At 41.2% G+C, this 19,999-nt stretch overlaps 2 protein-coding genes and 1 long non-coding RNA gene across 9 annotated transcripts in view; 2 read left to right on the forward strand and 1 right to left on the reverse strand.

Annotated features, from left to right (window-relative positions):
• Window positions 1-626, forward strand: part of tiam1a (TIAM Rac1 associated GEF 1a) — a 31,815-nt gene extending 31,189 nt beyond the window's left edge. The window contains exon 29 of the mRNA XM_077591422.1: window positions 223-626. Within this exon, the coding sequence (XP_077447548.1) occupies window positions 223-626 (404 nt within the window). The remainder of the gene's footprint in view (window positions 1-222) is intronic.
• Window positions 525-15,530, forward strand: LOC144067631 (glutamate receptor ionotropic, kainate 1-like). 4 transcript variants are annotated; one of them, XR_013298003.1, is made up of 23 exons: window positions 2,965-3,101; window positions 3,243-3,438; window positions 4,225-4,392; window positions 4,463-4,720; window positions 5,487-5,668; window positions 7,062-7,115; window positions 7,432-7,602; window positions 7,664-7,807; window positions 7,877-7,984; window positions 8,055-8,099; window positions 9,888-10,001; window positions 10,082-10,285; window positions 10,370-10,593; window positions 10,662-10,780; window positions 11,508-11,725; window positions 11,809-12,034; window positions 12,115-12,365; window positions 12,451-12,569; window positions 13,945-14,142; window positions 14,710-14,796; window positions 14,908-14,999; window positions 15,083-15,197; window positions 15,283-15,530. XR_013298003.1 is itself a non-coding variant. In XM_077591419.1 (18 exons), the coding sequence occupies exons 2-18, from the start codon at window positions 3,309-3,311 to the stop codon at window positions 12,571-12,573; spliced, it is 2,739 nt and encodes a 912-aa protein (XP_077447545.1). In that variant the 5' UTR covers window positions 2,965-3,101; window positions 3,243-3,308; the 3' UTR covers window positions 12,574-12,788. The 4 variants fall into 4 exon arrangements, 1 of the variants encoding a protein (XP_077447545.1); XR_013298004.1 differs by lacking the exons at window positions 2,965-3,101; window positions 15,083-15,197 and adding an exon at window positions 525-662; XR_013298002.1 differs by lacking the exon at window positions 15,083-15,197.
• A 46-nt stretch (window positions 15,531-15,576) lies between these two features.
• LOC144067635 (uncharacterized) lies at window positions 15,577-17,727 on the reverse strand. Of its 4 annotated transcripts, none has more exons than XR_013298008.1 (5): window positions 17,565-17,727; window positions 17,296-17,373; window positions 16,051-16,116; window positions 15,877-15,968; window positions 15,577-15,696 (listed from the first exon to the last, which is right to left on the reverse strand). It is a non-coding gene; the product is annotated as an uncharacterized LOC144067635 (long non-coding RNA). The 4 variants fall into 4 exon arrangements; XR_013298006.1 differs by having other exon boundaries at window positions 15,823-15,968; XR_013298007.1 differs by having other exon boundaries at window positions 15,819-15,968.
• Window positions 17,728-19,999: the final 2,272 nt, after the last annotated feature.

A 19,999-nucleotide genomic window follows, 5' to 3' on the forward strand; every position in this document is an offset into this window, starting at 1 on the left:
ACAAAATATGCTTCTATTTGAGAAAAATCCATGTTATGAACCACTTATTTTCGTAAGTAAAGTTACCACTGTACATTTATTCAGTGCCACACTCCCGCTTCAAATGGATTGGACGTCTACTACTGATAAACTAATTTAAAGTATTTTCATTTAGCCACACAATTGGATGTCTATCATCGTCATTGGCAATGCTGGCATAACACGGTGTTCATTTTTGTACAGCTTCGGCCCCGCCCCACACTCTGGCTCGCAGGACATTGCTACGAAACCGCTTCACCATCGACACGGACCTGGTCTCGGACACGGAGGCGGTCTCGAACAACAATAACCGCCGGCGCCAGGACACCGACCCCGTGGTGGATCACTACAAAACCCGGCCCGAACTGCCATATGACCTCGGACCTTATGAGGACGGCAGCAAGTTGAAGGAGACGGACATCCTGAGCGACGACGACGACTTCTGCAAGGCGTCGTGCACGGCCGCCAGATCTACCGAACTGGACGCCAAGATGGACGCCATGGAGATCCGCGGTGTGCTCAAGGCGTGCGCCGCCCAGCGCGGGCCCGAACGCGACAGCGTGTGGGTGCGCAGGGACGATTTTGGCTGCAACAGCGACGTCTTTTGACGTGGACGCCGTCTGACGCACCGGCCATTTCAGTAGGTACGCTCCCGTCAAGGGGTGGGGCCATTCGTACCTTTTCCCCTCCGTGAGGCATGGAGAGGCCCTTTTTCACTGTAATACAAGAATCCTCTTGATTTAACATTATTTCGTCACCTCAGTACATCCAGGATATGCTCGGTTTGAGCGTTGCTGGTTTTACTCAATCCTGCTGGTTTTCCATTCATACAAGATGGCCGAGGCGCCTAACGAACGTTGGTCACCTTAAACTTGGACTATCTCATCAAAGAAATGAGCCAATTTATTTAATTTTAAGAGCCTGTTTGAGTTCATCAAAAAGAAACTGTCCATCTGATTTTTAGGGATGCAAAATGGCAGACAATTGTTATGTTGATGTGAAGCAAGAAGCGCATTGAAACTGTACCAGTTATTGATTTTTAGCACTACAAGATAATTATTTTTACGGCCCCAAAGTCTATTTTTCCACATGAAACCTTTAGACTCCTCTATTTTAAGGACCTTTTTAGGCTTTATTTTATTATCACTCAAGGGCTGCGCGTCGCTCACTTTGTAAAGCAGAAGGTTTTCAGCCATTGTTTATGGTCAAACTGAACCGAACTTCCCAAAAAGTTTCAAATGTTGACTTTTGGGTCAAAAAGTTTGAGTTAGGATGAACTTCATTGCTTTTTTCATTTCATTGGCTACGTTCATGACAAAATTTCACTCAAAATATTGATCTGTTTGGGATTTGCGTCTTCAGCCATCACACATTCAGCAAAATTTTGGCAAATTATAGATTAATAACATATTATTTTAACATGCGTGATGAACCAAATTGCTGGAAATGGCAGTAGAAGACTGTAGCGACTTCTTGTGTAAAAAAAAAACGTCATTCTGTCCTTGTTTACTCTGAACATTAGCAATATTTCACAATCGGTCGATCGGGTTATAATATTCCAAATGGCATGCAAAATTGAAGCATTTTATTCCGATCAGGTTTTTAATCTGAATAAAGGTGCCCGTGTAACCAAAACCATTGATTGATATTCTGCCTGTCTAATCAAGGCAGCGATAATGGAAGTGAAACATGAAGACCTACAAGACAAAAAAAAATCTGAAAATGATGTTTCTTATAGTTCACAAAAGTTGTATTGAGTAACAGTAAATGACAAAAAACAGAAAAAGTAACTTAACAAAATAAAAGCAGTAACGGAGCTATACTAGATACAATGTCAAATGAAAGTCATTCATTCATTTTCTGAACCGCTTATGGGTTGCGGGGGGTTCTGGAGCCTATCCCAGCCAATTACATGCACCAGGCGGTGTCCAGCCAATCGCAGGGCACAAGGACACGGTCAACCATTCACAATCGCACTCATACCTAGGGGCAATTAAGAGTGTTCAACCAGCCTACCATGCATGCTTTTAGGATGCCGACCTGGGATCTAACCCACGACCCCAGAACTGTGAGGCCGATGCGCTTACCACTCGGCCGCTGAAAGTCATTTATTCACAAAAAAGGTTATGTCTGAGAACCCTTTTGAGCCAAAGAAATAAAAACAATGCGTTAATACTCAAAATATGAGCAGTAACGTATCGTCAATGTTAATGTCAAGTCAAAAGGGAAAATGCAAAAATAAAAGCAGTATACAACCAATCTCAGAATATAGGAAAAAAGTCCTAAGGTACTCACAAACTAAAAGCAACAGATTTAAATTTTAATTTTAATTAACCTCATGATATTTTATATTGGTGTTATGTCTATAAACCACTTGACCCAAACACTAAACCGCAATCCTCGTTTACTTGAAAGTCGTCCCTTGCAGTTTCTCCTCTTGTCCATCAGACTCCACTGTTTCACTGCTTGTCTGCACTTCAGAAAAAAAATGTGAAGTGAGACACATTTGTTTGTTGTTTTCCATCTTTTTGTACAAAATAATTGTGATGCAGTTTTTAGCTGTTTTAATTTGGTGCGTGTCCCTTTCTACTCGTCTTTGTACTTTTTGCTACACGACGCACGTGGAGTGTTATCCTTTGTATGACAGCAACAACAATAAACTTTATACATTTACACTTTTCTATGTGTGATTTTTTTTAATGTCTGTGGGAATTAAATTTCGGTGGTAAAATTGACCTTTTTCATGAAACATCCATGGAAAAATGTGGACATTTTCATAAATGAGCAAACATGCATTTGTCTAAATTTGTATCATATGTGCATGGATGTAGAATTTTGTAGCAAGTGATATGGTTGTGTTTCTCGGGAGATAATCTGACATCTGGCATGTAACCTGAAGATTATTCTAGCACATCTGCTGTTTAATCCCAAAAAAAAAAACACCAATAGGAGACGACCCACACAAACGCATCAGAAAATAATGGAAAATGTCTCTTAGACGGCTTCCCTCGTGTGCCTTATTTTGATGGATTCCACCAAATGAAATGCGCTCCTATATTATGCGATATGCCATTTTCACGCGGGTACGTCACTGTGAGCGTATGTGATGTGTCTTTGCCAATTTGTAGAATTTTAAAGTCTTTAGAAGGATTATGTTGGGCTGGGAATTAGTTTGACAGGGGTTTTGGACTTGGGACTTTTATTTCTGCATCTTCTTTCGTTAGGTCGAGTTGACATGATGGAGGTTTTGAAAGTGTCCTGCGGCAGCATTAGAGGAGGAAAAGAAGGGAATGGAGGCAGTTCCTGATGCTAATTGCACAGTACGACCAGCTTTTTGGATGGTGATGGACCGCCTGATTTTTACGGTTCCAGTTTTGCTGCTTTGCATGTGGCTCGTCGAGGCTCAGGTTCTGCGAATTGGTGAGTAACATTTTTTACCTGATATGACTGCATAATATTCCATAGTTTTATTGGTTTAAAAAAATATTTTTACTTGCATATTTACATGTTTATTATATTTGGCCCTTTTTTGCATTTGTATTTTATGCCAAAATAAAAAAATAACCACCAATCAAGGCAATAGAGGTTAAATTTGATTGAACCATCCATCACCATCAACGTTCACATTTTGTTTTTTTTTGTGTCACAAGTAGATGTTAAAATAAGGTAAACAAGACAATTAGAATACAGAATAAATGAATACAATAATTTATTTGTGGTGCAAATACCAACAACGCAATCTGTTTGCGACCCTAAGCATCTAACAAAACGGATTAACCAGTGGAGTATTTTTACGTAATCATTTATTTTTAAAAATTCTTTACAAGTCATTCTGCTGTTGCGCACCCATCAGCCTTTGCTGGTGTGAAACAAATGACACTTATTCAAAGTAAGATTTGCCTCTACATGCAAAAAAGCCAAGTTACAGACACATCAACACCAATTAATTTTGCAAGTAGAACTATCCTTGTATTATAAATAGGGTGAAAAAAACAACATGGCATCTTTAACTCATTCACTGCTATTGACAGTGATGATATTAAATCCACTTGAACTGTGACGACTAGCGTCGAGTGATCACGTTTCACATCTACCGATGCCGCTGGACGTCCAATCCAATTTGACACGCACTGAAAATGGACCGGACGTTCAATGCCATCAAGGGCGGCCAATGAGTTAAAGTGTGTTTATTATGGGCACTGTCAGGCGGCATCCTGGAGACACGTGAGCGTGAGCTGCTGAGTTTGGACGAGTTGGCATTCAAATTCGCCGTGAACAACATCAACAGGAACAAGACGCTCATGCCCAACGTCACGCTGACCTACGACATCCAGCGCATCAATCCCAAAGATGGCTTTGAGGCCTCGCGCAGAGGTAACAATAAGAAACCCATTTTTAAAAACGGATATTCTTTCATGACCTAAGCCCCTCTTGTTCTGTCCAGTGTGCGACCAGTTGTCCCTGGGCGTGGTGGCCGTGTTCGGTCCATCTCACAGCTCTTCCGTGAGCGCCGTTCAGTCCATCTGCAACGCTCTGGAGGTTCCACACATCCAGACGCGCTGGAAGCATCCGTCCGTGGACAACCGGGATACTTTCTTCATCAACCTCTATCCTGAATACAGCGCCATTGCCAGGGCTGTGCTTGACGTGGTCACATTCTTCAAGTGGAAGAAGCTCACTGTTGTCTACGAGGATAGCACTAGTACTGCCCTTTCTCTAGACCACTGTTTCCCAACCAGTGTGCCGTGAGCGATGCTCAGGTGTTACGCGGGAAATTACGAGAAGTCATACGTCGTAATAATCCAAGAGATAAATCTAAATATTAAGAGATTGAAATCGAACTATTACGAGATTAAAATGGAAAAAATGAAATCATAGATTGATTGTACTATAACAAGATTCAACTTTTGTCGACGTTAAGTCTGTGTGAGTAAAAACAGCACTTCTCGTAATGTTAGGTGGTTGAAATAATATTGGCAGCGGAAAAAAAGTTGTAATATTACGAGATTTAAGTCATTTTCCTTTTTTTACGGGACGTGAATCGGAAGTTATTTGGGTTCAGGGGCAATAACTTTTGGCGACGTAAAGTCTCTGGGAGCATATTACTTTTTGGGTAATATTGGGAGAAAAAGTCAAAAATTTAAATAAGGTTAAAAAACGTTGCATTAATTATTTTAACATCAGTCGAACTGAAAGCTGTTCGGGGTCTGCAGACATCAACATTGATGACCTCAGGTGGTGAAAAAATAGATTTTAGAATAATTTGGGGGGGACTTTTTAATTCCTGTTAACGTTGATGAGAATGACTTTATAATGTTAACATAGGTGACATCGTTTTAGTTTATTGTCATCTAGTGGTGTGCCTTTTTTCAATGCAAAAAGTGTGCCGCAGCTCAAAAAAGGTTGGGAAACACTGCTGTAGACCTTCAACAAAAATTTTCATCTCATGGCTTGTGTTTGTTGTGCAGGTCTAATGCGCATGCAGGAGTTGATCAAGGCTCCCGCCAAGCTGAACCTGAAGATGAAAATCCGCCAGCTGACACCCGGCAACCCGGACGCCAGGCCTTTGCTCAAAGAACTCAAGCGGGACAAAGAATTCTTCATCCTCTTTGACTGCTCCTACAGCATGGCGTCAGAACTACTCAAACAGGTCAGGTTAGAGCACCCCCAAACTGTTTTTGACATGCGGCACACTTTTTGCAGTGCAAAAACCTCGAGGTGCACCATTTAGGCAAAAAGCAGTTTTGTGGTCAGTCAGACTTTACGTCAACAAAAATTGATCCCCATGAAACCAAATAACTTCCAGTACACGTTACGTTAAAAATAATCAACAAAACAACTTTAATCTTGGAATATTACAAAATCCATTTTTAGCTCGTCATATATTTATATTTTAATCTTGTATTATTACATTGTTTTTCTGCACAGCGGTTAGGGAAACACTGGGATAGAGTATTAGGATCATGCCAGAATTGGAAGAAGAGCCGTCTGTTAGTACAAATGACCTACATGCCAAAGATGAATGCTCAAAGAATCTAAATATGCAAACAGGAATTTCTTAGAAGTATGACAACACCATACCTGTCAACCTCTGCCGATAACTGCCCTTATAAATGATTATGATTCCCCTTACAAACCCCCAAAAAACCTTAACTCGCTCTTAACTCAAACACATCTGATAACATTTTCTTCCTCCTCAATCTTACCGTCGTACGGTGTTTGTAAGGTTTTTTGGGGGTTTGTAAGGGGAATCATAATCATTTATAAGGGCAGTTATCGGCAGAGGTTGACAGGTATGCAACACAGAAAATGATACACCGCTGGGTGCTGACGTATTGAAATCAATGGGAAGCCCAAGTTTTTTAGTGCTGGATGTCAGGATTTAGCAGAGTCCTGGCTGCGTAGTAGGACCCAAACGCGAGGAAGTAAACAAGGATAGCGAGTGGAGTGTGCTAACAGAAACTGTAATGACTGCGGCAGGATTATCAGAAAAATCACAAAGACTTTGGAATCAAATAAGAAAAGTCAAACCTGATGGGGAGGATGTGGGTAAATGAGGATCACAGGCATAACAAATGCAGATAATCCGATCAGGACTGACAAACATAAATAAAAAGACATGGGTTGAGGAGACAATCAGAAACACCTGGGTTACACAAGAGGCAGCAAGCAGGAGATGGGGGTGGGGAAACAACAGGTGAACTCAATGAGGAAAATGCATGGACAGGTCACACAGGGGGGGGAAAAACACAACAAAATCAATCCCTTAATTTAAGAGGCAAATTAAAATGGCGAATGAAGTTCCTCAGTTCCTGAGCATGTTATTGTTCATCTTCTCAAACAAGAGTCTTTCTACTGGGCTCCATTCGATCAAAAAATATTACAATTCCTTTAACTTCTTTCATTTTGGATTTTATGATATGTTTCATCTATAAAAAGTAATTAGCTATCTAAAGCTTGATTAGCCCAGTTTACAAATCAATGATTTATTTGTTTTTATATATATATAAATATACTTTTTTTTCTTTTCTGAAAAATGACAGCTTTCATCCATGGGAATGATGACAGAATACTACCATTTCTTCTTCACTACTTTGGTGAGTAGCTACATCAACTCACTGGCTGCCATTGACGATAGACGTCCAATCTGTTTGAACGGTATTAGCATTGTTTACCTTTTAAGAGTCACAGGATTGGATCTCTGTGATTGGCTGGCCACCAATTCAGGGTGTCCCCCGCCTGGTGCCCGCAGTAAGCCGGGATAGGCTCCAGCACCCCCCGCAACCCTTGTAATGATAAGCGGATTGGAAAATGAATGGAGGGATTGGATGTCTATCATCGTCAGTGGCACTGAAAGCGTTAATTGTGGACTAATTGACATTAACACCCATGCAACTTCCCACCGGGTGTAAGGACTTGTTTGCATTGGACCTGGAACCGTACCGTTACAGCGGGGTCAACATGACGGGTTTCAGGCTGCTCAACGTCGACGACCCCCAGGTGGGCGCCACCCTGGACAAGTGGGCCGCGGAGAGGCTGCAGGGGCCCAAGCAGGACGGCGGCCTCATGGACGGCGTCATGACCGTAAGAAAACAGTGGTGGAAAAAGCACGCGCCCGGTCGCAAACCTGTCGTCCATGCAACAGACCGACGCGGCTCTGATGTACGACGCCGTCTTCCTGGTGTCCGTGGCGTCTCAGCGTGCTACTCAGATGACTGTCGGGTCTCTGCAGTGTTACAGACACAAGCCCTGGCGATTCGGACCTCGGTACATGAATCTCTTCAAAGAGGTAGTGTACATAAAAGTTAACCGATCACGATGGCAGCGAGTGAGTTAACTCCTACGTCTGTGCGGTTAGGCACAGTGGGACGGCCTGACGGGCCACATCATCCTTAACAAGAGCGACGGTCTGCGGCGGGTGTTCGACTTGGACATCATCAGCCTGAAAGAGGACGGTAGTTCCAGGGTTAGTGCGTCTAGTTGCTCCCATCATGCATTGCAACGTGATAACGCCAACTTGGGTCTTCTCCATGCAGGGGACCCTGGACGGTGCAAGCCGCCTCACCAAAAGGTGGATTAAGGTCTGTTTGCAAATATTTTTGTCTGTGTCTTGGGAAATCAACAGCAGTTGCAAAGTGTTTGGAAAATATGGCTGCCATTGACGTTGATAAACTTCCAATCCATTTGTACTGGAGGCCTGGGAAAAAAATGAACACAAGTTCATTCATTGTCAGACATTTGCTAGTGATAAACTTGCTAAATCCACACCAGAAGGATGATTGGACACACATGATTGGACATCTATCCTTGTCAATGGGACTGAAAAAGTTAACCCTTCATAGGGCAAATGACAATTTTTCATAAATTACAAACTATACCATCATTCTTATCATATTTTATTATTTCTTATGATTGCGTTGTATTTTTACATTATTGAATTGAATACGTTTATTTTCATTATACAAGTATTTTGAGATTTAAAGCTTCACCACAACGTGCACAAATAACAATAACAAACAAATCAATTATTAAGTAATGTGTAAATAAGTAGTCAACATAATCAGTAGTTAACAACATAAATAAGCAGGGAAGTGCACAAGTAACAACTACAACAGACAAACAAATGAACAGATAATCAATAAATAATAATACATAAATAATCAATAAATAAGTAGTCAAATAATAAATAAGTAGTAGTGAACATAGATAAGAAATTTACTAGAAATGACATGCAAATGGAAAAACTAAACTAAAAACTAGGTTCACTTCTTGCTGATTTTGGGCCATTCCTGGGTTACTTTCAATTGATTTGCTGTTGTTCTTGCATCTCTGGCATTTCTAAAAAGCCAAGCTGTTTGAAAACGGCTCAAAAGTGAGCAATTCATGACAGCTATTCCAAAGTACACGGTCCATTGACTATAATGTTATGTTTATCGGGTGGCACTTGACACAAAATGGCCAACAAGCATTTGCGGCCTCCCCGATGGGGTCACTTTTAACATGTTCAATCATTTGGCTCTTTCCATACATCTGCTCTGAATTTAAATGAGTTTATCACAAGTGACGTCACTTGGAAGGGGCGGCGGCGAGCGTTCATTCGCTGCCAAACCTCCAGTTCAAACGGATTAGACGTCTATCGGGCGAGTTAATATTCCAACATATGGTCAGATGGCGTTATAAATCATCAAGTGCGGAAGGTCAAGTGTGACGTGATGACATGCGAATGCTTGTTTAACGTACTCTGTGTTTATCACATCAGTGACTTTGCTCTTTAGCAGCTGAAAGGGGGATTCGGGGTCCAGCTGTCACATGCCAGAGATCAACTCCGCGTTTATGCTTGTGAGTGGATTAGTCCACCAGCACATGCTCATTCGCAGTCTCGTGAGCCGTCGGCAAATCACCACGTTTTTAAGTATTTGCCTCGTTAAGTGTGGCGGCGAGCCTGGTTGGACCCAAATGCGGGGAAGCAGGCAATGGACGAGTGCGTGGTGTGCTCTAACTAAAACGTAATACTTAAGGATGGAATCTTTATAAAATAAGTAGGACTTAGGAATCAAATCACAAAAGCAAACTTGACAGTAGACATGGGGAAACGAGGAACATGGCAGGGCAACTTGGCATGAAGCGAAGAAAGAAGACGATCCAACAAAGACGAATAAACACGCAGGGTTTAGATAGACAGACAAGGGTTGAATACAAAGTACACACACTTGATCACATGTGGGAAGGGGAACCATGAGGGACACAATAGGCGAAAAACAAACAAACCAACCAAAACCCCCACTAACCCTAACAGTATTGAGCTCGTAGGCTGCTGTTGACGGCTATAAACGGCAATTCAATTGATCACATGTTGAAAATGCTTCCAGGTCGCCACATGGAGCTCCCTCAAAGGCATTCGCTTGAGTGAGAAGTCCTCATCGAATAACAACAACGTGACCGACTCGCTGGCCAATCGGACGCTGATTGTCACGACCATCCTGGTGAGGAACAAGACCGCGATGAAGGTGTACCTAAAGGGAGAGGAAACCATTGCAGGTTGTTTTATTTACCCCCTTGACAGGAGAACCCGTACGTGATGCACAAGAAGTCTGATAAGGAGCTGAGCGGGAATGACCGTTTCGAGGGTTACTGCCTGGACCTCCTGAAGGAGCTCTCCAATATCTTGGGCTTCACCTATGAGGTCCGCCTTGTGGCCGACGGCAAGTACGGCGCCCAGAATGACAAGGGCGAGTGGAACGGCATGGTACGAGAGCTCATAGACCATGTGAGTACTTGGCCAAATCCTCTGCTGACCTAAAAAGTTGATTATTCCAATTGTGGCCGGTATTTAGATGACATCTGTCCGCAGGTGGCCGATCTGGCTGTGGCGCCGTTGACCATCACTTATGTGCGGGAGAAGGTCATCGACTTCTCCAAACCTTTCATGACGCTGGGCATCAGCATTTTGTACCGCAAGCCCAACGGTACCAACCCGGGAGTCTTCTCCTTCCTCAACCCGCTGTCGCCTGACATCTGGATGTACGTCCTGCTGGCCTGCACCGGCGTCAGCTGCGTGCTCTTTGTCATCGCCAGGTAATCGCGCGAAAGCACGTGTCCTTGGACGAGTCTTCTCTCATCCAGGTTTATCCTTCTTATGTCAGGTTCACCCCCTACGAGTGGTACAATCCGCATCCCTGCAACCCATCCTCCACGTTGATCCAGAACAATTTCACGTTGCTCAACAGCTTCTGGTTTGGCGTGGGTGCGCTTATGCGACAAGGTAAACAGAGAAACGGAACACGGCGGCATTAGAATTAGCTATAGCATTAGAGTGTTGATTAAGTTTTAAAAAACATTTAACAAAAAGACCCATTCATTTCTATTGGCAATAAAATTTGAGACATTTCAAATTTCCAAATGTATCTTTGTCCTAACGTTTTAAAAAAAAAATTCAATTCACATAATGTACTCATGAAAAATCCCAGGAAATCAAAGCGCACAAAAGTATAGTTTTTGATGTGGAATGAAAACTGATTGGATATCTAGAACCAATGAATGACCAGACATATTTTCCGCACTTTAAGAGGCACCATAGAGACCTTTTTTTTTTTCAAAAGACGACAGTGCACCTTATTATCATTATATATTATAATCATTATATATTATAATCATTATATATTATAATCATTATATATTATAATCATTATATATTATAATCATTATATATTATACTCATTATATATTATCTTATACATGGATCAAAATTTGTTAATTATGGTATGATATTCCCTTTTGCGCATTATCATCTAGTGCATAACATAACCCCTCAGCCACTACTTTTACATCTCCTGCACCTTATATATGGAAACTGTTTTAAAATAGGCCATCTATTGAAGGTGCGCCATATAGTGGGGAAAATGCGGTAGATGAAAATGTCCTGCGATTATAGGAATTAACTGAAAATCTACATAAAGTGACACACAGTAATAAACAACATTTTGTTGCAGGCTCAGAACTAATGCCCAAGGCTTTGTCCACCCGCATTGTCGGAGGAATTTGGTGGTTTTTCACCTTGATCATCATCTCGTCTTACACGGCCAACTTGGCCGCGTTCCTCACGGTGGAGCGCATGGACGCACCCATCGACTCAGCCGACGACCTGGCCAAGCAGACCCGCATCGAGTACGGGGCGGTGAGAGACGGCTCCACCATGACCTTCTTCAAGGTGCGTGAAGAGTGAATTCACATTGTTAATTCTCGCTCCTCCGGTTGCACCGCCGTCAAACACGCCTTGTTAATGCGTGGCAGAAATCCAAGATCTCCACCTACGAGAAGATGTGGACCTTCATGAGTAGCAGGAAGAACACGGCGCTGGTCAAGAACAATCGGGAAGGCATCACGCGCGTCCTCACCACCGACTACGCCATGCTGATGGAGTCCACCAGCATTGAGTACATCAGCCAGAGGAACTGCAATCTCACGCAGATCGGCGGACTCATCGACTCCAAAGGATACGGAGTAGGAACGCCCATAGGTGAGGAAAGACCCCGCAAAACCCACTTTTTGATGGGGAAAAATTAAATTTCATTCCACACCATGACTGTATTTATCCAGGCTCTCCGTATAGGGACAAAGTGACCATCGCCATCCTTCAGCTGCAGGAGGAGGGCAAGCTGCACATGATGAAGGAGAAATGGTGGCGAGGGAATGGCTGCCCGGAGGAGGACAACAAGGAGGCCAACGCGTTGGGCGTGGAGAACATCGGGGGTATTTTCATCGTGCTCGCCGCCGGATTGGTCCTTTCCGTCTTCGTGGCCATCGGAGAGTTTATATACAAAGCTCGCCGCAACGCCGACATCGAGGAGGTGAGCATGGCGGTCCGGCATGATGGGAAATGTCTTGACTGACTGAATCTTTCTCTGTCTTGTTTTCGTGTCTTTGTCCCGCCAGGCCTTCTGTTTTTTTTACGGGGTCCAGTCTCGCCAGTTTCAGCGACGCGGCTCCACTTCCTCCTCGGGTACGTCCTTGTCCAATGATCTGGAGAGCGGCAGGCTACTCGGCGATGATGAGTAAATAATAAGTTTGTCATATCTCACCTTTTAACAATGTCGATACTGTACCGATACCACGTTGTATGAAAAAATATATACTAAATGAATGCGCTCTGCAAATGGCTGCCCACCAATTTAGGGTGTCCCCCACCTGGTGTTAGCTGTGATAGGCTCCAGCACCCCCCGCGACCCTTGTGAGGATAAGAAAATGATTGAATAAATAAATGAATGAATGCATACTCACTTGACTGTAAAGTAACTGCTATCGGGTGGTGGTGGTCAGACAATGCTTGACTCAATGTCTGCCATTTGAAGCGGTTCCAATGGATTGGACATTTACAAGTGATAAATGAATTGATTTGGAGTGTGTCAATGGTACTCTGGTTAGGCACAATAATGTCTTTTGAATATTTCAGTGCGTCTATTTGGGCTTTGATGGACAAAATGGCCACTCTGTACATACTGTGCGTCGCCTTAGATCATCCTGGGACTGATCTACTACAAAAAGTATTTTTTTTTTAAAACCATTTTTATATATTTTTTCCTGTCAAAAACGTTATCTATTTCCCTTTATTTTACATTTGCATGATTTGAATTATAATGATAGGTATAGATACTATTGCACAGAATGTAATAAAAATGGTTTATTTGAATTGATTTGTTTAAATGTTTCATTTCTTGCACCTCTCATTGTTCCATTTGTTTTTATGAGTAAAAAGGAGGGTGTCCCCCGCCTGGTGCCCAAAGTCAGCTGGGTTGGGCTCCAGCAACCCTCGTGAGAATAAACAATTCAGAAAAGAAAATTATTTAATGAATGACTGTGTATATATATATATATATATATATATATAGAGAGAGAGAGAGAGAGAGAGAGAGAGAGAGAGAGAGAGAGAGAGAGAGAGAGAGAGAGAGAGAGAGAGAGAGAGAGAGAGAGAGAGAGAGAGAGAGAGAGAGAGAGAGAGAGAGAGAGAGAGAGAGAGAGAGAGAGAGAGGAGAGAGAGAGAGAGAGAGAGAGAGAGAGAGAGAGAGAGAGAGAGAGAGAGAGAGAGAGAGAGAGAGAGAGAGAGAGAGAGAGAGAGAGAGAGAGAGAGAGAGAGAGAGAGACATACACACATACATACACACACACACATATACATACACACACATACATACACATACATACATACACACAATTTAAAAAAAAAAACGACATAGTATAGTAAGGCTTTTTTTCTTAAAATACGACATAGTATATAGTAAGGGTTTTTAATTTGTAAAAAATGACCATGTATAGTAAGGCTTTTTTCTTAAAAAAATGACCATGTATAGTAAGGCTTTTTATTTTTTTTAAATGACCATGCAAAGTAAGGCTTTTTATATATATAAAAAAAACGAACACACTCTTTTACAGCATCAAGACTACAAAAATGGCGACTATAGTACGTCATCTTCCAAACATGGTCATTGAGTCGGGAGGACAAATCACCTCCTATGGGCGTGGTTACGCCCATTGGTGACGCAGGTGCTTAAATTATGCACCTGCGCAGCATCTCGCCCCTTGGCGCAGTCATTTCCATGCCGTCGGTCGAACGACTAGCACCCAAACGAGGTAAGCCCTAGACTAGAGCAATTTACTGGCCTATGTGCATTTTTAACACCCTACCGGGAGATTTTTTTAGGAATCAATTGAGCCAAAACGCCAACAAATCTGTTAGTTTATTGCCAGGTCGAACACACCGTCGACATTTGAAGTATGGGCTCCTTGGCATGTCACTAGCTAGCTTAGCATTAGCCTCACGACATTTGACTTCAAAAGTATTTTGTCCGTATTCTCTCCATTATTGAGTCGTGGGGGAAGACTTCATTTTATCAAACAAGCCGAGATATCAACGGTCAGTTTGCCAGGTGAAGGTGTGTTGAATGTAATGATAGTTTTCACTGCGATTGCTAAACGCCCTTTTCCAATTTGTAATTCTGTTTTAAACAAAAATCATTGATACCAAAATGGTTAAGCCGACTTTCTCCTAGTTTATAACATCAGTCTGTATATTGAATCGCTTTGTCTGGAAAGGGGAAATTAGCAACGAGCACTCACTAACTTATTTTCATTCTTTATCTTGATCATTTACTTTAAGATTGCTCTTTCCTGTAATAATTGTTTGCACTTCCCAAATAGCTTGGTTAAATCAAGATGAAGCTTTTCCCGTGTGTCCAGAACCATGCACACCCTTGAGGGGAGAGGAGACTGGGCCAAGGAATCAAGGTAATACTAATTACCCCCCCCCCCCCCAAAAAAAAACCCACCTAAACCTATCTGTTGAATCTCCAGTCTCTGTATATGATAACTTTTGCTCTATTTTTTTGCATGCACCAGGTCCATGGTGATGTCCAGACCCTGGAGGACCCGGTGAACTTCCCAGGTTGCCCACTTGAAGATGATGCATCGTCTCTGAACACTGCTCTGAGGTTAATATCGTATTTTCACGCCTATTTGGCGCATCGTTTCTTACGCCGCAGTGTCAGTAACGAGTGCTTTTTCTGTATTTTAGACACAAAAAGCATGCACTATTTCGTCAGACGCATATATATTATATATTTCATATGGATTAAGATCGAAATGCGATAGCGCTGGCTACTGGAAGCAGCTTATTTCCGGGTTATATTGTAATGTATCCAAGTCAAAACATTCCAATCTCACATTATTTTATTGACTAAAGTTGCAATTTACTAACCCCTTCTTATTTTATAGGTGATGTCCCGATCCCTAAGGTGAAGAGGATTTCTTTTTTTTTTTTCAATCAGAAATTTCAATAAAAGAGATTTGAGTGTCATTTGTCTTTGTTAAAACACTTGGAGAAAAAAGACCCAAGACCCTCAATGGTCTTTTTTTTCTGGTGTATAATCTAAGTGTTGCTTTTGTCTACAGGTGGAGAACGCCAATCAATGTGATCCTAAGTGTGCAAATGTATTTCTTTGAATAAAAATTCTAAAATGTCATGTTGCTTGCATTCCTTTGCTAGTTCTATGAAGAAAAATACATGAGTATATTTCAAAAGTTTTATTTTCCCACAATGGGGTAATTCAGAAGTTCACAGATCTTCCAGCATTTAAAGATGAGGTGGTGTTTCCATTGATGAATCTCTTCTTTGCACTGGATGGAATTCTGGGGAGAAAAAAAAGAGGGTCAAAGCACAATAGACTAAGTCCAACATTAAAAAAAAAATAGACTGGGGGCCAGTTAGGTCAAAAGATTTGACCAAAAAACAACACTAAGTTAGGTTTTACCAACATGAGAAAGACCCATCTCTCTTTTCAGATGTGGTGGGAGATATGGAAGACGTACTGGATAGGGGCCCTCAAGATGTTGGTGTCAAAGGCTGTGCCACGCTCCAAAGTCACCTTTCTTTAGTGTTGATTTGGTAAACTTGGGTGGACCTTGAAGAGAAGCAAAATAGAGTATTTTTAGTACACATGACATGAAAATAATACATCAAATAACCTGAAAAACAGGTCTTACGTCATACACGACTTCTTTGGTCTTGTAGATTTGGACAGCTTCCACCATCTCCGTGGCTTTAAACCTCTGCAAAACACCACAGCATGATTATGTCATTGCTTATTTAACCATTTTGATGCACAAATGACTCCCATTCAATCAAAAAAATAAAATACGTCTCACAAAGCTCTTAGACGGAGGAAAAATGGTTGTTTAAACGAGTCAAAAATGACCCCTGCGCTACGGTTGAATGAATGTCTCGCTTAGGTTTTGTCAAAACCACAATTAAAAATCAAAAGGTCCAAGCCCTGAAGTCTTCCTTTAGGAAAGGGAAGGGCAAAGGTATATACGTACTATGAAGACCCGAATAATCGTATGCCTACGATTATTTTTTCAACTCAAATTTTCGCATGCCTATGATTCTTATTCGGGTGCCTACGATTATTAATTTTTGCCTCAATTAAGTCCGTGCAGCAGCAACATTGTTCTATGTCATTAACTTTCTCTGTGTAAAGCACACGTGCTGTTTCTGCTAACGTATAGGCAGCTACCGCTGTCAGTCTTGCAAAGTTACCGTGCTAACGGGCTTCTGCATACGGTTAGGTCTTTTCAAAATGTGACTGCAGGGTCAGAATAGTGAAGAACAATTGGTAAATTTGAAGTACACTAAGTATGTAATCGATCATCATGACTTTAATTTGTAGCTAATTGTGGAATTTAAACATATTATTTTGTTTCATGCTACTAGTAAACTGTTGATTAAAATAATAATGATTGTCCATGTTATGATTTAATAATAAATATTCCATCATAGCTTTAATTCTATGCATCGAATCTGTTTAGACACTAATTATCTCGTGCCTACTAATATTCATTATTTTTGGAATTTTCCACTGCCTACTATTATTCCGGTGCCTACTATTATTAATTCATTTGGAATTTTCCAGTGCCTACTATTATTCGGGTCTTCATAGTATTCTAGAAGTGTACTGTTTATTCCTTACACCTCCACTTGATGGCACTAGTGTGAGTTACCCACACAGGAACTTGCTATTAAAAATCAACGCCAACCCAGTTTAAGTGTCTTCATTCAAAATTGGAGTGTATCATGATGCTAAACAAGCTAATTTAGGAAAGCCGTGAACACTGGTCGCTGATATCTAAACATTACTGTGACAACAAAATTTCCCGAATACGGGATGAATAAAGTTATCCAATCCAATTACACGGGTAGAGGAATTAGAAGCTATTAAAAAAAAGACTCACTTTGCCGACAAACTGCTCCTTTTTGGCCGTTATGGCCACATTCTTGATGTTTCCCAGCAGTCTGTCCTCGTTGAGGGACTGAAACACACAATGGAAGGGTTTCTTTTTAAACATTAAGAGCAATAGGTGATGCAATGTAGCCAACTTGCTAGCAAACATTTGTGTTTGCATCCACGTCGGGGCTACATCACGCCAATGAAGCACGTTCCCGTCAAAAAGCACTCTTGAAATGAGAACTGGGGCTACGAAATCCCCAAAAGACAAAGTACCGAACGCGCTGCATTGTCCTGGAAGAAGTTTGTCGGGTCTTTCTTCGGGAAATCGTCAATTCTGAGCAGCTCAGCAGTCCAACGCGCCCAGCCTCCGGCTCATCCGCCATTTTGAAAAATGGCGGCGATGGGGGCGGTCTTTTGAACTCTGACCACAGCCACGCCTATTACACATAGACACAAAAAAAGAGATCGTTTTCATCATAGAGTGCATTAGTCAGGGGGCTGGGGCTGCAAATACTTTTAGGTTGGGCTTTAATACTTTAAGATACAATATTGCACATTATGAACATTGCGGTGACATGCACTTCAGTGTTTGTTTTTGACTTCTAAAGTTACATACTTGGATATGCTTTTTCAATTGGGATTCATTTGGCTAAAGCAGGGGTGTCAAACATGCGGCCCGCGGGCCGGAACCGGCCCCCAAGGAGGTTCGATCAGGCCCGCAGGATAATTTGAAAGTGGAAAAAATGCATAAAAGACATGGAATTAATATTTTTAATTCGCTGCAATTCATGGATTATCCGCTAAGGGGCGCACTCTTTCCAACAGAGTAGAAGACAAGCCGCATCACTGAGACAGACTGAAAACAGCAGCAACTCCATAAATTTTCAGTATATATTGTATGTGTATGTATGTTTCATGTATGAAGTTTACAGATTTACAGGACAGGCGAACACTTTCTTCATTACACATTTAAAATCACTCCTTAGTTTGTAAGGTGCACGCAGGGATTACATTTAGATTTTATATGCGTATGTGTAAGTGGTTTAAAAATTCCTTTCTTTAAAAGTCTCATTTAATCTTAAAGTGCATGATTATATTTTTCAGTACCAATTAAAGTTTTGTGCCTTTGTACAATCAGTGGGATCAGTTGCAATGCATATTTGTGAATGATAAAAGTCAATTGCACATTTGTCTAAGGAAATATGAGGTGCTTCATGAAATGTTTTGAAAAAGGATAGTTCATTCAATTTCAATATTTTCCTAATGTTTTTGTGCTTCTTTACACCAAAACAAAGGAAAGACATGATATTTGGGTTATTTATAGCAGAGCATGGTATAATTTTAATGGTCGGGCCCACTTGACATCTCCCTAGGCCGTATGTGGCCCACGATGCCAAATGAGTTTGACACCCCTGACATACATACATACATACACATACATACATACATACACATACATACATATACATACACATGTACATACACATACATACACATACATACACATACATACACATACATACATACACACACATACATACATACACATACATACACATACATACACATACATACACATACATACACATACATACACATACATACACATACATACACGTACATACACATACATACACATACATACACATACATACACATACATACACATACATACACATACATACACATACATACACATACATACATACATACATACACATACATACATACACATACATACACATACATACGTACATATACATACATACACATACATACGTACATATACATACATACATACACATACATACATACATATGTGTATGTATGTGTGAATGTCTGTGTGTATTCTTGAAATACAGGTTGGTATTCATCCCGAAGGACTCTTTTAATCTCTCCACGTAATGACTTTTTTTTGTACGGCATGCAGATTAATTCAGGGATTGAGCGTAATATCTGGGCCTCTAATCTCCCCTGCAGCACCATTGTAGCGGGCGGAGTCCTCCATTAAATCCCGGAGCAGCTCTATTTATTTTTTACCCCCTCGCCCACCCGTCAGGATCTAATCCATCATGAATGAGGGCAAGGATTCCGCCACTGACCTTGGCATTCAACATGCTCAAATGTGGCGCGATGACCTCACCTGAACGACATGCTGTCTATTTCGGACCCTGCGATGAGACGTGTTAAAAAGCTTTTCGTGGCGCTAAACAGTTGCACTCGTCTGGTGAGGCGTTCGTGTTGTGAAAAGGAATTACATGTATTTCCTCTGCCAAGGATCTTTTCTTAAAGACACAAATTATGTAAATACAGCAATAAAACAGAACTGCAGTACTTTATTATAAAACACACAAGTAGCAGAATTCAGAAATGAACTATAAAGTTGTAATTCTTTTAAATTAAAAATCCAGTAATACCTTTATTACAAAATTAATTGGTTCCAGAGGTTTTTTTCTTAAGTAGAGGCATATTTTACACATAATTAGCATAATTTGTTCCATAATCTTTAATACTGCCCACTATGATAAAATTAGACCAATTTGTATGAAATATTAATGCAAATGTGTGTATGTATGCAAACACAGCAAAAATATACGTAAATTATTTATTAAGCCATTAAAATGATGCCATAACACCGAACCAAACAAATATGCAATCACTCTCTGGCTCGCTTGGTGCCATCTGGCCACGTGATGCTCTTCGTGGGG

This window comes from Stigmatopora argus, chromosome 22, assembly GCF_051989625.1.
Source record: "Stigmatopora argus isolate UIUO_Sarg chromosome 22, RoL_Sarg_1.0, whole genome shotgun sequence".
Lineage (NCBI taxonomy): Eukaryota > Metazoa > Chordata > Actinopteri > Syngnathiformes > Syngnathidae > Stigmatopora > Stigmatopora argus.